Source organism: Candoia aspera, chromosome 3 (genome assembly GCF_035149785.1).
Source record: "Candoia aspera isolate rCanAsp1 chromosome 3, rCanAsp1.hap2, whole genome shotgun sequence".
Lineage (NCBI taxonomy): Eukaryota > Metazoa > Chordata > Lepidosauria > Squamata > Boidae > Candoia > Candoia aspera.
In genome coordinates, this window is record NC_086155.1 from 122289064 (window position 1) to 122308469 (window position 19406).

At 37.2% G+C, this 19406-nt stretch overlaps 1 protein-coding gene across 1 annotated transcript in view; it reads right to left on the reverse strand.

Annotated features, from left to right (window-relative positions):
• CTNND2 (catenin delta 2) overlaps window positions 1-19406 on the reverse strand; it is a 246117-nt gene that overhangs the window by 91719 nt on the left and 134992 nt on the right. Inside the window, exons 6-7 of the mRNA XM_063299934.1 lie at window positions 11992-12205; window positions 3077-3260 (exon numbers count right to left, since the gene is read on the reverse strand). Of these exons, the coding sequence (XP_063156004.1) occupies window positions 3077-3260; window positions 11992-12205 (398 nt within the window). The remainder of the gene's footprint in view (window positions 1-3076; window positions 3261-11991; window positions 12206-19406) is intronic.

Genomic DNA, 19406 nt, shown 5'->3' on the forward strand with positions numbered 1-19406 from the left:
GGTTACTACATTAATACCTCTACTCCACTTACTAAATAATTACCAAAACAGACATTCAAAAATTTATGTTATGGCATTCACTATACGATATGCAGATATGCTGGGGTGCAAGGATTCTCTGAGATGTTTTTTTCATTTGTAGATATTTCTTTTCCTGCCTAAAAAACATTGTCAATGCTATGAACTTGGAGAAGCAAGGTTTATTGATTAGTTGTGGACTGGAATATATAATGCCTGTCCTACTAGCCTTGTATGTAACTGGGGGGCTGGGGTGTTGGGTGTTATTTTCTATGTGATTGCTACATCATTAGGTGTCGGTTACCAGTTGTGTGATATAGAGGGAATGCTGTTCTCCTCTTTATTATACAACTATTAATCAAAACCCAGATAAGCAAAATAAGGCACTATATCCATATAACAAGAACCAAGTAACAACATGTCAGTGCAGAAAATAACATCCAACAGCACAGGCCACCCAACCACATACAGGACAGGCAGTATTTCGTAACTCACCAATAGACCTCACTTCTCCATGAACAACCCAACACTCCAACCTCAAACTACATATATTTTCTACCATTGCAGCACTTATATATTTCAACATATTTTATGTTTATAGAGAGTAAAAAACTCCCTATATTCTTTTATAATGGTTCCGTATTTTATTCATACACACACACACACTGTATGTATATATATATATATATATATATATATATATATATATATATGCTTATATTCTTTTCAGTCCAGTCTAAATTGTAACTTTCTAAAAAATGAAAAATCCAGGCACAACTTCTCTCTAACACTGTACATCTATAATGCTAGATGTAGAGACACAGATTTTATTCCTATTCATTTTACATCTAGGGCAGTTTTCTTTCAATACCCAGTGTTCTTTCATTAAAACATAGATCAAGTCCACTTAATTCTTAAATATCTTCAAAAGAAAGGAAAAGCTAGATAATAGCATATTTTTGTGAGAATTGCCCTTATTTTATAATTATTATTCTACAATTTATATTTCATTATAATTTGATATATTCCAATTAAATAACTTCTAGATATTAAGTGCATTATCACTGAAGGAATTATTTGTATAATATTAATCACGTCCCTTACAATTTCAGTTCTACAAAGTAAAATATGAAAGGTTCCAGATGATTTATTATTGCTACATAAATTTGTGTTATTTCCAGCAACAATTCCTGATTTGCAGTGTAGACTTGAAGAGCCAAAGTCATGCAGTGAGCTTCAATACATACATAGAAAGTAGAAGTATGGTATAAATCAGCAAAAGGTTTGCCTTTCAAAAGCCGCTGTTAGCCAAATTAAAGGCAGCTGGGTTTTGAAAAACTATTCAGAAGCTACAACTCAAATCAGTTTAAACTATATCCTGCCAAGTCCTGTTGAGCAATTTCTGTGGAATGTCCATAAGAATATTACAGGTATGGTCTTCTAAAGACAAGAGCCTAAAGACATAATGAAAAGTGCTCCATTAAATGGCTCAGCGGTGTTTTAACTAGCAAGGTTTTTTGAAAAATGGCATCCTTGCCCATCCCAAATTGCTAACCAGTTCTCTACAGACATTACACAAATGTTTCAGAATTTCAGAAGTAATTTGTCATGCAGAGCAGGAGATTGCGCTTTTGTACACAATAAATAAATCAAGTTGTACGTGGCTATTCCATAGGCTTTCTGGATTGTATCCTAAATCTCCAAAGCAATATGTTTAGAAAGCACATGCATCCAAGCTTGTAAAATTTATTACGGTGTTAATATTTTCATACAGTAACCAAAAACGTGATCCTACATTCGCTAGTTTGCTACAGTCAATGCTAGAAAACAAACAGGACCACTGATTTATCTCATAAGCTTAGTTTAATATTCTCATTTCTCCTCTTTTACCAAGAAAACATATTGAAATTCTGAATAGTAGTACATACTTATATACATACATAACATACTACATTACCTTTCAGGATAAGCAATGTTATGGGAGTGCAGAAAGGGAGAAAAGCATGAAATAGGAAAAGAAAAGGAAATATATCTAAACGTAGTTTACACCAACACCATACCTCTTTCTACCTTATAGGATTGATATTGTGATGGAGAGAATACGATATAGTGTACAGTATGTTGACTTGACCTTCTGTAGGGGAAGGTGGGATACAGGTAACAAGTAAATGTTTTTAGAGCTATGAGCTATTCCGAAAAAACTTTGTTTTGAAGGCCATTTCACTGTTTGTGACACACACACAAATAAATAAATAGTAATTAGATCAACCTGATATAGACAAGCTTTCACAACTTAGATCCTATATTGGCAATGGCTTTCCATCAATTAGATATTTCAGGTGTCTTTAGAACCTCAGGCTGGCAGGAGAAATAAGGATTATTAAATCCCTAATGGCTGGTAGGCAGAGTTTTATACCTCACAAGTTGTATACATCCAAGGTAGAAGAATATTAAGAATACAGGTGGTCCGCACTCGTTCAGTGACTGTTTGAACTTACAACGGTGCTGAACAAGTGGTACTTACGACTAGTCCTCGGACTTATGACAGTTGCAGCGTCCCCATGGTCATGTGATTGTGATCCAGGCACCTGGCGCCTGGTTTGCACTTACGACATTGCAGCATCCTGCAGTCATGTGATTGCCATTTGTGACCTTCTTTGTGGCTTCCTACAAGCAAAGTCAATGGGGAAGCTGTCAGGAAGTCGCAAATGGCGACCACGTGATGTCCTCACTTAACAACCCATGATGATTCACTTAATAACAGCAACTGGAAGTGCCAGAATTTCCATCACTAAGGGGCATGGTCATGTGATGTTGTGCTTTACAACTGTGTGGCTTAGTGATGGAAATTCCTGTCCCAATTACCGTTGTTAAGTGAGGACTACCTATAGTCACAAAAAGGCTCTACAAATAATGGGAGAATTTTGTGATAAAAGAATCACAGTATAAAAACATATTTTTGTGTCACTTATGGTGCCTAAAGAATGATTTTCAATTCTATAGCACCAGGAAAGTAGAAGGGAAGAAAATGTCAAGCAATTTTGCTATCAGAGCTCACCTTAGGCACCCAGTGGCATTGCGCAGCACCTGTGATGAATGAAGTTGAATTTTGTGGTCATCCTGGAGGGGGGAATTTTCCCATCCGGAATGAGGAATGATCACTGCATTGGTCAACACTGCTAGAGCATCCTGAATAATTGGCATTTTCAGTGCATCACAAGAAGACAGATTCCAGAGAACTCCTGAAAGAAAGGAAGCAACCAAGAATTGACATTTCTTCTAAAATCAGAATGAAGTGATACTGCCCCCAAACAGTAACAAGACCTGAACATTCATATGTGATTCTTCCAATGCTCACTGTTTTCTGCAGCAACTAGTATCCAGAGGTATTCACATAAGGTCATTAGCTATTAGGTCTCTCTCTCTCTACACACACACACACACACACACACACACACACACACACCACAATCACCATCAAAGTTCTGGTCAGCTGGTCTCCCAGCTTGTCTTGTCCATAAGACCACATGAACCTATTTACAACAGTAGACTCAACAGTAGAGTAGTGCTGAATGCCTATGTTGAGATCAATTTTGAAAAGCCAGTTGACTCTATATTTGCCATCCCCATTTGTAGCAAAATTTATTATTTTATTTGAATTTATTTGTTGTAGCCTTTAAGCTCAGTGGGTATGAGAGTTGGCTTATAACTATAAAAATTTACAATTTCTCTTCATCGCATGAAAAACAGAGTAGTAAAAAATAAAGGCAAATGAATTAAGCAAATATTCAATGAATATACACCATACTTAAAATATGAATACATAAAACAGTCAAGAAGGAATTTAATGTAATTTAATTTAAATAAAACTATCTTCTAATTTAAAGAAAACAATTTAGCTGTCACTCTGGGGAAATACTACAGATGCACTTCCCATTTAGATAAGAATATACAGTATATTGAATAAGACTATAATTGGGTGGGGTAAAAATCTGATCCATAACTTCTGTTTTCTGTTAGCTCCAAATAACAGGCTTCCACATTAGAGTCTGACACACAGATTATTTAATCATTTTGATGCTTATATGTAATAATACTGTATATTGAGAATGAATATATTCCCAAACATTTAAATGAGCCCATCTGCTGGAGATACTGCTGAACACATCCAAGTCACAGAGTTGAGATGGAACCTGTGGTCCTCTTGATCTTGTTGGAAAGAAAGAAGTTCCAGCACCCTTGGATAGCATAATGGAGAGGAGTTTCCCACCCCAGCCACACAAAGAAAAAAATTATTTTCAGCCTGTGTGTAGGCACTTATGCTACATGAATAACTTGATATAAAATGTTATAGTACATGTCACAATAAAAAATTACATATCCATGAGTACACACTTCAATAACTAAAGCTAATGTCAAGGATACTTTTGCAGAAACTTAGTAGGTTGATTAATACACATGAGACGTCTTCCACCCATCCATAATTTTTGAAGCAAAACTGAATGCTATCTTATTCTAAATGTCAAAATACTTTACACAAAACTACTTAGTAAATGAGATTGATGAAAGTGTAACATCATTTTTAGCTATACAAATGTTCTCTGAAAATGTTATACTTCATATATTTATTTTCTCCTGTGAACATTCTGGTATCTGGAAATTTCAACTGTACAGTTTCATGAGGAAATGCACACCTTTTCAAGGGTCTGTAACTGAAGTGGGAGAAGAACCAGCAGGGAAAACTAACTGCCTGGCTGGCAGTAAGATTTGTCTTCCAGCCAGCCCTTCCTGCCAATTTCTTCACACCTTCTGAACAAATTGCTTCGAGAAAATTGGCCAGGGGATTGGCTCAGTGATGGGACTGAGAGAAGTGCTGCAGATCACTGGTTAAGTACAAACAATGCTCTCATCATTCTTAAACAGTCAAGAGCCCACCACAAATTTTGGACTGTAACTCACATTACTGCCAGTCTGTATGAGACACCGAGAGGGAACTAGTCTTGAACATATTCACAGATGCCTATTTCCTAGCAGGGTTGTGAACTAATTCATTAAGGAGGTTATGTTTGCCTTGGAAATGGATAGAGAACTGGCTGAGATGAGGTGAGAGCTAGTTTCACATTTTCCCCCCAAGCTGTTTCTGACAGCTGAGAATGGTTCCCTGAGAAAACACTGAAAAACAATGCTGTGCTTCTCAATAAAGAGAAGTGGCTTCTCAATAAAGAGAAGTGGCTCCTTCTTCAACACACACTCTCCCTCTCTCTCACACACACACACAAACACACACACACAGCATTAATTGCCATGCTCACCCTTTAATTCATTATTAAATCATAGGTAAAGGCATACTGAGAAGCAGAATTCCCCTTTGCTATGTTCCCTCATGCTTACTTCTCCCTTGCAGCAAAGTGGTGCAACTGAATGCTTTTCTGTAACATTAAAATTCCACATGTACAGAATTGAGTGTGTGTGTGAAAGTTTGCCTTGAATGTGAAAGAACGATGGAGGATTCCCTTGAGTTGCTGCTTCTATTCTCTTCTGTTCAAAGTGGTACAGTCCAAGGTTAGTTGCTCAGTTGCTACTGGTGACAGCTAGGTTCTCCTTGGCTACAGATTTCAAGTATGACAGGACAAGAGACAAAGAGAATGCAGTTGCTCAGCTGACTGAAAACTGCCCCCAGCATGTCCGGGACCACCCACTGATCTGTACTCTTTTCTCCTTCACAGATTCTAGAATTCTCATGTCTGAGAACTAAAAGTTGTGTATCTTTTCTGCAGGGGCTAAGATGAAGACTCTGAAGTTAGTTCACTCTGTGGCTGGGTAGTTCCCTCCAGCCCCCAGGCAAATCCACACATCTTCCTTGCCCTGGCATGATGTTGATCCAGTAACTGTTTCCTGACAGCCGAAGCATTGTTTAAGGTGCTCCGCACTGGAAGTCGTCTTTTCCCTGTTATCCTGCCTCAAAGCGCTGCGTTCAGGCAACATCTGGCACATTGATGAGCACTGGGGAAGCAGTCTGAAATGATATACTCCATGTTGACAATCTTGTGGCTCCAACTGGTCCTGCTGCTTTCTTGTGGGACCACCCCTTTTAGTCAGATTTCTGGCTTCTTTGCCCACTGCTCGGTCCTCTTCCGGCTGCAAAGAAGATGGGAACTCTGGCTTCTGCAATTATTTTTCCCCCTTTTTAAAATGAGTTGGGCGACTGTAGCAAGCCTTGAAGTCAGTGGCTTTCTTAACACACGTAATTGCAAGGATTTGATACTTGAAATTGCGTAGCTTGCCTAGCAGGGAATTCCCTTCCCATCTAGAAAGGGAAGAGGTGGCTCCTCACATCCTCTCCTCATACAGTATTATGTTCTTAGGATAGTTTATAGCCCCCACATTATTCCTCATAACTGAACCTCTTTCTTGAACTCCAGCACTTCCACCAAACTTATCCAGCGGCCACCTTCCTGTGCTTTCAGACAGGGAGATGCAATGTATTCTTTGACATGTGGAACTGAGGACTCTAAGCAAAAGAGCGAGCTTAACTGATTCTCCATCACCACCATATAATTCTATAGCTGCATATGGAGGAAAGTATGAAGAGTTAGCTGAATAGTTTACAGGTAGTCCTCAACTTATTGCAACAGTTGGGACCAGAATTTCCATTGCTAAGCAATGCAGTCATAAAGTGCAACCACATCACTTAGTGACAGCAATCCCTGCAGTCCTGGTTGCTGTGTTAGCTGAATCCCATGGTTGTTAGGCAAGGCGACTTCCTGCTGGCTTCCTAGAACCAAAGTCAGTGGGGAAGCCAGCAGGAACGTCCCAGGCTGACAGGCACGTAAATGGCTGCTGCCAGGTGGGGGAGTGAGGGTGTGTGTGTGTGTGTGGGGAGGGTGCGAGGGGGAGGTGCAGCGTGTGTCAGGAAGGGTGCATGGGGGTGTGGTGTGGGTTGGGTGTGCGAGAGGTGTGGTGCAGGTCAGTGACAGTACGTAAGAGATGTCGCACAGGTTAGAGAGGGCGCGTGGGGGTGCAGCGTGGGTTGGGAAGGGTATGCGAATGGCTGGTGTGGTGTGAGTGCAGAGGGGCTGAGGAGAGTGTGTGGGTGGGGAAGACTTACCCCAGTGACTTGCGACCTTCCCTGCAGCTTCCCCATTGACTTTCTGGGGAAGCCGACAGGAAAGGCTGCAAATGGCTTGGCAACTGGTCTTAAGTGCGAATGGGTTGCCAAGTGCCCAGATCACTATCAAGTGAACACTGTAACAGCTGAAACTTCACGGACCAGTCATAAGTCCCTTTGTTCAGCACCGTTGTAACTTTGAAGGGTTGCTGAATGGTCATAAGTCGAGGACTACCTGTAGTACTTAGCATGTAAACATTTTAGTATTTTATTCATAAAGTAGTTTTATAATCTATATACTTAAAACTAATTAATGAGATCTTTAGCATTCTATTTGTTTTTATAGTGTTTAGTAGTCTGAACCATTTTATTTACTTTTATGGATCTTTTAGAAAATGTTTATATATTTTATTTGAGCATTGTAACTTCTCACAAAATTTGCATAAATGTTAGTCAATGACTAATAAAGATGCTATTACTAAATACCACTGATGCAAGGGGAGAAGTACTTTAATTTTAATTATACTAACAACCAAAATCTAATTAATATGTTTGTTGCACTATTTTTAATTCTCAGGAAAATGGACAATTAAATTAGATTAGAATTAATTACTAAAAGTTATAGTGCAAGTATTTAAAAAAGCCTCAACCAAATGCTGTTTTGACAGCAGGGAAAACTTTTTGATAATACTGAAGAGGCTCCTTTGATCTTAAATGATGTGGATATACATAATTCTTTAAATATTGTTAATATTCTTGACCAATAAGATCTTATAAACATAATAATTGATTTTAGTTTTCTCATTTGTATCTAACTGTGGCCATTGTTTGTTTAATTTGCAACAAATCTGGCAGAAATTTGTAAAAGCACTACATTTGATCTTAGCCAAAAGGCCGAAAAGCAAGTTAAAGCAATACTGAATCAGGAAGGGACTTCTGTTTCAAGAAACTGTTGTTTAGCTAGATATGGGTAACGAGTTACCTGTAGAACTCTCTGTGAATACCTTATGCTTTATTTTTAATGCATGTCCAATAGTTAAATGCTTTAATGAATTAGAGGTTTTTGTGTGTGTCCCCAGTTTTTATGTCCCCTCCACAAGCTCAGTGATTTGTGCAGCTTTCTTTTCATGCAGCCAGGAACTTCATTTCACCAGCCTGCTTCCAAATAAGAGCAAGCTGATAAGCCATCCTGTGGTTTGCTCGGCAGTCCTGTTTCCCCTTTGTATCATTCTATGGGAGCTTATATTTTAAAGACAGTCTGTGATATTAGCAGCGCTGTAGGATCATTTACTCCAAGAGTTACTGCTTTCACAGGAAGCTGATTACAGTGGAAAGGATCATTTTATAACTTTTATTTTCTAATTGGTTATAAAGATTAATTTACAGTGAACGCATGGTATACCATTCTGCTCCCAGGAGGGGTGGGGGATGGCCTTTTCCCCAGCACATGCCTCAAGTTCACCCTACAGTTTCAGGAGATGGCACAATAGAATTTATTTCACATTTATCATTCTTGCTTTTCTTTGATTTGCCAGTACAGGCTGCGAGATTCCTGTCTGACCCATATGCCAAGGTTAAGAGGGAGTATATCTCTGAAGCAGATAGGTGGTGGTGATGAAGAGACTACAAAGCAGCTGTGCCAAGACAGGAAGGTGAGGTAGGGTGTGTGAAACCAAGGTAACTTATGTGAAAGGAAGCTCCCTCTCTCATCATCCCATTGGCTCATCTCTTTGCGTCTACAGAACTCATGGTGGATGCGGGCTATAGGAACCGCTCACTGGTAAACTGAGTTGCAATTTGATTTCTATAATCTTGTAATGTCAAGAGGAGTGACAAATTTACGACTTTCACTTCTGCTTCTGCTATTTTATCCTGCTGTACTGGGATTATTTACTTTTCTCTAAGCAGGAGGAAAAGATGGAGAAAGCCAGCTGGCTCCAGGTTGGTCAAGAAGTTTTAATTCTGAAGTCTCAGGTGTGTACTCAGTCAGTTCTAATTATTCTACACTTAATAGTCTTCATGCCCATTTATGTTAACTTGAAAAAAAATGTAATGATGACATAATTGCTGAAAGGCATGTAATTGACCAAAAAAAAAAAAAAAGAATCTGGGCAAGGAATTGATCATTTGAACTCTAAACTTGATATTTTGGGTGACGTGCATGAAAAAGGAAATGTTTTACGGTAAACTATAATAAGAATAACAACAGTCATCACTCCTAACTACTATGGCCAATGGGGAAGGCTGCATTATAATTGGGGATCTTGGAGGCTGACATCCAAATCTCTGCATTAAAAGACTCAGATGTTTTCCAAACATGTTTTTCAGAATAAATGATTTATTTTGAAAATAATGCTTCTTGGGGGGGTGGGATTCTGAATTTATGTAAATTATTATGCAAAATATAATTTAACTCATAAAAATGAATATAATATTTATTAATTGCACAATGGAAATGCAAATGAAGATTTAAAAAGGAGAAAAATCTGAAGCCATGACATTTACACTGAATTTTAGCAAAATCAAGTGGGCAGTGAAATCTTGTTTTTCAACATTTTAAAAATTATGCATGGCACAGAAAAAGATCTGAAATTCTTTGCTGCATCTTTTCTGTAAACTTTGTTTTTTCCCCATTCTTCTTGTAACTTTCTGAAACCATGAGAAAGGATAGTACAGAAATCTATGCAATTTCCCCCATATAAACTTCTGCTCTGATGTGTCTCAATCACTTCTTACCACCTTTTTTTGCTTTGTGATGAATGCCATTCCACTGCCCCAAGTTTATCATCAGAGTTCCTGTATGTCAGCTTCCCTATACCTCCTCTAGCCATAAACTTTCAATCAGAATGACTCTAGAAGTTCTCCCCTGAACCTCACTAAAGTTTTATTTATTTACTATTTATGAAATAATACTTGCATAATCTGGCATTCTGTCAGGAAAATGTACACACGTACAAAATGTTTCAAATTCAGTGTTTCAAATTTGAAAAGTTGAGTCAGAAACAGTTTTAAGTGTGAATCAGGTTCTTCATATTTAGAACAGCTTCTTTTGCTTCAAACTCAAAACATGGTGGGTAGGATTCAGGAGACTCACATTTTGAGACATTTACATTCATATATCTTAAGGTGGCAACTATAGACGTAGTCACAGGCTTGGCACAGGTAGAGACCAGGAATCCAATAAACAAAGGACAAATTCAAGGGATAAGACAGGAGACATGTTGAGGTGGAATCCAGTGTTCAAAGCATGGAACGGCAGGGTAAACACACAGGTCTCAGGCTTGAAAAGTTGTTCTGAGAAACTGAGGCCATGCTGAGCCTCCACCCAATACACAGCTATGGGAGGTTACTCCTCGGTATTGCATTGTCTGTAGGCTTGTTTCTTGGGAAGTCTCTCAGGTCTACGGAGTTCTGCTCTCTGTCATTGAATCTTTATCACACCCCTCTGCTTAGGAGTGGGTGGCTGGACTTCAGAGTCTGAGAGCCTGTCAGCGGGTGCAGGTAAGGCAAAGTGGGGGCTAGCTGTCACTGCCTCAACCAGAGTGGAGTTATTGGTTCCATCACTACTGGAATCACCCACACCAAGACTGTTGTTCCTAGATGCCCATGAATCTATTTCCTCCCCATCATCCTCATCAAAGGACATGGCCAGCAGGGCCACAACAAGACCAAAGACATATGATACACACATTCAGAGTAATTGAGATAGATATGTCAAGAAACTGTGGGTGTTTCTCCTTTGTGCATTAACAGGTAGTATACTAATAGTTAGTAATAGTTAGTAATACTAACTATTAACAGGTAGTATTTCAGCTACTACTGTATATTCTACTTTGTTCAATGAATGAAAGTCTATGAAAACATCATGCAGTTTAAAAACAACCAATTGCAAACACTATTAACTGGTATGTTTTCCGTATTAGCTTCGTATGTTTTGAGAATGCAATGTACATATAAAGGAGACAAACAAACAAACAAAAGCTATCTGTATCATACAACTGCCTGACTTTTGCAAAAAGCAGATACTACAGCAATTCCATTAAATATACAGACTGTAATTTATTAAGATGATTAGCAGTTTGTGCCTTGTTGTTACGAGTCAGTTTGCAGACTGCTTCTTGGAGACCAAGGACAGTTAGTAGAACCAAGGACCGAAACAGAAGGTTGAAACCAACTAATATTTTTGCTTTATTGGGCCTAACAGTAATTCTGTCACTCAGTGGGATGCATCATGCATCACAGCATCACCTCAACAAGGAGAATCTAATGAATTCTGCCTGTGACAGGTAAGAGTCGGAAGATGGAATGATTAAGATTTTGGATATGGAATCCAAAATCACAGCTGAATCATATAGCCTGCAGTCAGGACAATATATGCAACACATTATTATTTTTTGTAGGGGAAGGTAGAAGAAGCTCTTAAAGGGGGATGGTCCAAAAACATTAAAATAATGTCATTAGGATTTACAGAACACCAGAATACCTTAAAAAGTATTTTAAAGAATCATCAGCCACATTATACACTGTGGGAAATTTCATTCTCCTTCCTCCCCTTAGATAGCTTAGTCAAAGAATTAGAAGCAGTAGCACCAGAGCTTAACCATACTAACAATCACAAATTGTACACCACCATTACTGAAAGTTGTCTTTCCACACATTACCCAATAAAGAATACAGATATGTGTGTGTGTGTGTACATATTCTACGTACATGTTTGCAAAACCAAGATTCGTTTTAATATTTTCAAATATACAATTAGAGTATTGGAGTCATGTCTTGTTCTCATCAAGCAATGTTTTAAAGTGTATTGGATACTGAGTTAATTCCTAACATGTTAACATGCAATAAATGAAAGATATTCAAACCTGTGACCAGTTCTCTGATTTCCAAATCTGTAGTCTTTCGGAGTAATCGTACTAGTGCTGGAATACCCCCACAGTTTTTCAAAGCAATTTTGTTGTCATCATTAGCTTTCCCATATACCAAGTTCCTCAGAGCCCCACAGGCACTACGGTGGACTTCTGTCATTCGATGGTCCAATAGATCCACCAGTAATTGTATCCCTCCTTGTCTTCTTATCTGCATCAGCAAAATAAGACCAAAGAAATCAGAAGCTAATCTTCAATGTGGTGTAACATCCTAACAGTTTTTAGACAGCAATTAGAAGAAGGAGAAAATGCAGCAGCCAGCATGGAAACATGCTGAACTGACTTCCTATAATACCTTTGAAAGCAAAACCTTTTGCAAAACCTCATGCACTGATCAAAACAGCTGGACAGATTATGAAAAAGGTATTTGGAAAGAAAATACCCTCCCACCCCATGCCATAGATAAAATACAACAGATTAAGATTTTATTATCCAGTATGTGGAGAAATCTGTCAGTCAGAATTATTATCAAGGACAATGAATGGCATTCCAGTTTCTGACTGCTTATAGTAATTATATACCAATAAATTAGCACCTGCAAGGCAATTAATTGCTGTGAAAAAGTGAAGTCTGTAACATTTATTTTATAAAAAAAAGACTGGCATAGATCAGACACATCAAATTATATTGTTTTCTTTGTTTTGTTTTTGGCCTAGTGTTTTGTGAACCTGGATCATTCAACAGAACATGCTTAGAATATTGCGACTTAACATTATATACAAATGCAACCAATATAAATATTAAAACCTGTACTGTAATTTAAAAAGTATAATAGTAGTAAATGCATTTCTAGTTTATTTTTTAAAGCAAGCTACAATGCATATTCAGAATGTATGTAAGTTCCTGGGAGATCTGTAACAGCAAATGAGACATTGGTTAAAACCAGAATTAGTTATTCTGAAGTCCTACTGATTTCAATATGCTTACGCTATGAAAGCTAATTCTGAATACAACTTGCACTGGATATCTATCTTCCACTTTGCTGTCCAACTAGGTAACTAAATGCATTTTTAAAACACTGCACATAATATTTGGAAACCAATGCAAATAACTTGGGGATCAGTTTGAGAAAGCTTCCAAGGCACCTGGTTCCCATGCATACACGTGTACCCGCCACACACACATATATATACACAATGGTGGGCAAGACTTTATGGAAGAAAGGGACAGGTAAAAACAGTACATCTGACATGTACTGCTACACTGTAAATTTTACAGGGATATCAGGTCAATCTACATTTTGCCCCTAGTAGATAAATTCCCTGGGTATCCAGATAATTTTTACATGAACCATCTACTTCAGGATCTAAAACCATACATTACATGTACGGTTGCCAAATTCTGTGTTGCTGTAATGAAAATAAGACAAAACTAGACCAAGAAATAACTCCCTGTTTTAAAAAGTACTTTTAAATTTGAAATACCTTAATTAATAAATTGTCAGGGGATATATATTTTTACTTTTATTTTATATTTCCTAATGTTCTAGGCTCATACCACTAAGGTAACAAATATATTAATATAGTAATAGCAGAGAGAATGGTATATTATTATGTGATATTAATTGGTAGTATATTATTGTATTCCTTTGTTTTACTCTGCTTTTCTCCTTTTAAATTTTGCTGGTCACTGACTGAATAAATATGATTGATTGATGTTTGAGAAAGCTTCTAAGGCAGCTGGGTCCCATGCATACACAAGTATCCACCCCCACCCCCCCACACACAGTGGCAGGCAAGACTTTGTAGAAGAAAGGAAGACAGGTAAAAACACTTGTTCTGCTCCCTATTTCAGTAGAAGACACCTCGTGTCTTAGGTTAAGAATATTTTATTAATACTCTGTGGATTTCAGATTAAAAGCAGAGTTGCATAACTTACACAGGCCACAGGGTTCCAGAGTCACAAATATTCCCTTACATGGAATTCTTACATGTCCATTAGTTGGACTGGGTATTGAACAGAGTAACCTGCCTAATCTTTTCAAGCTTTCTTAGAAGACACAAGAGACAATTTACACATTGTCTACCTTATTTATTAGATTTGGTTCCTGCCTCTTATACAGAAACGCCAAGTGACATACATACTATACTGCTGCTTCCTCCTATTTTTCCCCATCACAACTGTGTAAATATAGGTTGGACTAAAAGAGAGTGAGTAGCCCCAAGTCATGCAGGGAGCTTCTGGGGCTGAAGGTGAACTAGAATCTGAGTTCCTGCAGAGTTAACTCAATATTTTATCACTCCACCAACTGGTTCTCATAAACTTTCTTTATACTGGGATATCTTAAAAAATGGTTGTTCCACTCCCTCTTGTTTCAAGAACAGAGTTGTTGTGGGGGAAAATAGGAGGAAGGAGTATTAGGTATGTTCGTCGCTTTGAGTTATATATAAAAAGGCAGGATAAATAATAATAATAATAATAATAATAATAATAATAATAATAATAATAATAAGGGGTGGTTAGCACCCTGAAGAAGCTCCCGCAGATCAAGAACTTCTTATTTACCATCTATGCCTTGGAATATCGTATTTATTTAAGAACAGTGTTTTACTGTATTTTAATTAGTATTCTTGTTTTATTGCAAACCACCCAGAGTCACTCTTTGAGTGAGAGAGGCGGTGACTAAATCTGAAATATACATAATAAATAAATAACTCTTTCCTACATTATTCCTAATATGATTGTGGCCTTTTTATTATAACATACAGAGTCATGTTGTACAAACTAAAGTTTCTAAAAGGCAGCTCTGGACTATTTATTTAATTAACAGTATTTATCAGCCACCTCAATCTGTACAGACTGGATGAGAAGCAACAATTCAATATACAGTAAATTAAAACAATCAATAATATTAATAATAAATGACCTAAGATGATTGCTCAAACACCACTATGGGCTGAAAGCTGACTGGAACAATATGGATTTGTTTCAGAAAACAAGGAGGGTTGGGGCTGCCTGTACTTCTGGGTGTAAGATGTTCTATAAAGTAGGGTCACTAATGAGAAAGCTTGGCTACATAATGTGCAAAGTATGCACATTTTGAGGACTTAATTTGGAATTTTTGCAGCAAGCAGGAGACAAGCAATATCTTAGCTACTGTTAAATAACAGTCAGATTTATGTTTCCTCACTACTGTAGAGTGAACAATCAACCTTTTAAAATTCATTTATTACAATTTGTTGAAATTAAAGCAAACACTAGCATCTTCCATTTGCAGAGAATCCCATGCAAATGTATACTCCAGGCAAAGAATTCTGTAAAATAATTCTTATGTCCAGATTCATGTATAAATACAATTCATACACTTATGAAGAGAGAGAGAAGTAGATGAGAAAAATTTGTTTTTTATAATATTTAGCTTCTTAAAAAGCTTTTCTTCTGCTTTAAGGAAAATGATCCATTTATAAACAGTTTGTAATGAAACTTAACAACTACTAAATCAACAAATGTTCTAACTTAAAAGGAATGCTCAGAATTGTAAATAAAAAACAATATACAGAGAAAGAACTCTAAAGTCAAAAAGGAATTTATGGTGTTTTCAGAAAACAAAAATCCCATTTCTTTTCAAGAATTCTTCTCCAATGTAGCAGAAATGTATGCTGGTGATGGAATAATTTTATACTGCAAGAAGTAAACAAATTACATTCACCTTCTTCTGTCTCCTAACTTCCACCTTTTATTGCCTCTGATAAGTACGAGCCAAGGTACTTACTCATCTTAACTGCCTGAGAATGAATTACTGCCAGGTGTGTAAGTGGTTGAGCATGCTACAACCTATTGCTTCCATTAATGTTCAGTTACTTGCCTTTGAGTGAGCATCAAGGTCACTCACTCCCATTTAAAAAGGGAAATGGATCCTTGTTAATCTTCATATTTAAGAAGGAAAGTGGGCTTGAAAACCCTAATAGATCTATATAATTAGGATAGTCATAACTGGGCTAGGTGACCGCTAGATGGCAGCAAAGAGACACAGAAAATGTTAAAATGTTTCTGCCATCTACTGGGGGTCCAGATGTGTGCAACCCAAATATGTGGAATTGAGTGACATGAATTTTAGTAAATAAAATCAAGCAAATAAGTAAATGTGGCAAACTACTACATGGGGGAGACAACACATATATGGGACACATAGGACACAGTCTTTCAGTGGTATTCTGCAGATTATTAAAATGTGAAAAAACGAACAAAGGGAACTCTCAAGTAAAGAACTAATTCCACTTAAATTTCTAGAACATCAACTGAATAAGGTTTCAGTAAGTACCACTAAGTTAACTATAGCTACTTCATCAACTGAGTTGAATAAGTTTCTCATGTTTCACCCTTTCAACTGGTTGATTGATTATGTGCCATCAGGCTGTTTTCCACTCCTAGTGACCACATAGATAGATTTTCTACGTGACAATCTATCCTTAACCTGTTCTTTCAGGACTCCCAAGGGTGCACATTGCCATTGTAACTGAGTGAATCTACTTTCCTGCTCTCCTCCCTCCCTCCCCCCTCCACTTTTCACTGGAATATTATTAACAAAACTTTAACAGTGGGGTTTTTCATAGAGAGTAGCAGCATTTGAAGCCAAGATTCCAATGACACATAACTTATTTACTCCTACTTTGCCATTTCTAAGCTAACCAGAAATGAAAAATGCATGATTTATTACAATTATTTCCCTCAAATATAATGGGCATTCAGAAACCATCTTTTCCATTTTAAGAGCTGTATCCAGAGTTCCATATATTACTCTTGTTCCAAAGACAGTAAAATCTCCCCTCAGAGTGAGATTTACAAAGTTGTTCAGAAAACAGAGCTGAGCCTTCTAATTTGTCTAGCATGACCGTAACGTTTTTCAGAGCTGACTTCCACCAGAATTGTAGGAAACTGACGCCATTATGTTAAATCTCAAAGAAGCTGGTAGGGCTGTGCGAAGCATGCAAAATAGATGTTTTGCAGTGTGCAGGAGCATGGGCAAAGCACCTCTCTTTAAATTGCAACCCAGCCATGTCTTTTTCAAGAATTGTAGTACTGCTTTGAAAGCTGCTCCTGGCTGTCTCACCTTATGTGTGTGCATGCATAACCACCTTGCTTTGTTTTTGAATGCTTTGCACAGCCACTGAAACTGAAGGAGGGGGCTTTGAGTCACAGTACATTTCTTTAAAACATATTTTTCTCTTTCTGTTTGGTACCATTGCAAATTTCAGACAGCCAGGCTGAGGGGTTTATGAAAAGGGAAGTGGTAATTATTCTCAAATAATTAGTATTCTGTTTTTATTTTATCTGGTTTTAAATCTAATTTTAACCCAATTAGATTGTCTTTTGCTTAGAATGATTTAGCGGCTTTCTTTCTTGTTAGATAGCTTTTTTTTATTATTTATCTCTCTAATGGGGAAGAAGAGGGCTTGAACAAACTCTGGATACATAAGCCCCGAGAATGCCCTGAAACATTTAGAGATTGATAAACTACACAGGAATACAGAGATAGCTTGGAAGAAAATATGTGGAAGCCATTACAAAAGCATTAGCTTTGTCTGGAAAGACAGGAAGGAGTGAGGGAGAAACTCAAGATTGAGTCAAGACTGAGTCTGCCTTGACTGCCTTGCGTATAAGAGGAAGGGAAAAAGAAACTGTCACACTTTCCAGATTCTGTTATTGTAGCCTGTATCTTTTTTTATAGTAATTTTATTAAAGATTACAATTTACAACAATTAAAACTAATACAGACTTATGACTTCCCCCTTCATCACAACAAATATAAATAATTTTAGTAACTTATCACCTTCTCTTAAAATACAATGAAGAACCTCTTCTTCCCATATCCCATCTCTTATCTATAAACCAATCCATAAAACCTTGTCATTTCAGTCCTGAGGTCAGCAAAAGTCCATTAAGGATTACCAGAGATAACAACATACCTATTTAACCTTGATCAAATAAAACAACTGTGCTGAAACTGAAGATATTGCCTAGTTGGGCAATGAAACATCTGCAAGCAAGCAACAAAGCTCAGAGAGCACCAAGAACTCCACACTTCAGCCTTGAGCTACAGATATTCTCTTCTATTGAAACGAACTTTATATTCCTTCACTTTTAACAATCTTGATCTTTAGTCCTTTCAAATAATGTCCTACAACTTGATTTATTTTCATTTTTTCTTTGTCCCTTCTCACAAAATTCTTCAAAGCTTTAACAAGCCTCTTTTATAAATCCAGTACAGTAAAATTATCCAGGTCACTGTCTTGGCTTGCTATTTATATATCCCTTTTAATTAGTAAGATATCAACCAGTTTCTTTTGTATATCCAGTGCAACATCTTCTTCCATTTCATTCTTGTAGCCTGTCATTTTTAAATCCACTTTCAAATTAGTCTCAATCATATCAGGTAATACTTGTTCCTTCTCCATAGCATCTTTTAAACACCGTCTATCTATAGAAGCAGATATTCTTAAAATTAACTTCTGGGTTCATTGTTCAAAAATATCCTTCAATATGTCAAATGTTCAGATATTTTGCTTCATTCTATATTAATAAGTTGAGTTTGAGTGTTCTTCTCCTTTAATTGTAATCTTTATTTCCTTCTAATTCCCTCCAGTAATGAATTTTAAAGTCTTTTTTTTTTTTTTTTTAAGAATTCAAAACAAAATTCTTCCTTCCCACAGGAAGGATTCTTTTCTAATTAATTCCAAAATCTTATTTCAAATTTATCTGGACCCTTAGTCCATTTGTAACTTTCTAAAATAAACGTTTTAGAACTGGAGCCAAATAAGAGGCAGAAACTATAAGCAACCTGGATGTAGCATTCCCCTCTATGGGAGAACTCTATAAATCACCAGACAAATCAGGAAACAACAATTTCTCTAATACCCTCCTAACAGATTCTTCTCTAACAGACTTGCTTTAACAGTTGACATTCTCTCTTTAATATACCTCAATATAAAAACCAGTAATGAAAAATCAAACTTATTTCTCCCGCTTCCAAAGCATTTCCAAAAAAGGTATCTCAACAGATAGAGGAATCACTGGAACCACCCTTGTGACTCTTTAACATCATTCTATATTTTATAGGCTGTTGAAATCATACTTGCTATTCTAAATAATGGCATAAGTACTCACAATGGGACTCTACCAAAAAAGCCACTTTCCTTGAGTTTGTTGCTATATATTACAGGGGAATGTAGTGGCCATGGGGGGACTTCCAAGTTCAAGGGATATTTGTACAATTTTATTTAAATTTAACCCTGCTACAATTCCACTTCTTCAGCAAAGGATCGTTACCTTGTTGTGGTGCTGGAGCTTGAGAACCTCAATGATGCCATGAGCTAAACCGTGAAGGGCCACCCAAGACGGAAAGGTCATGACAG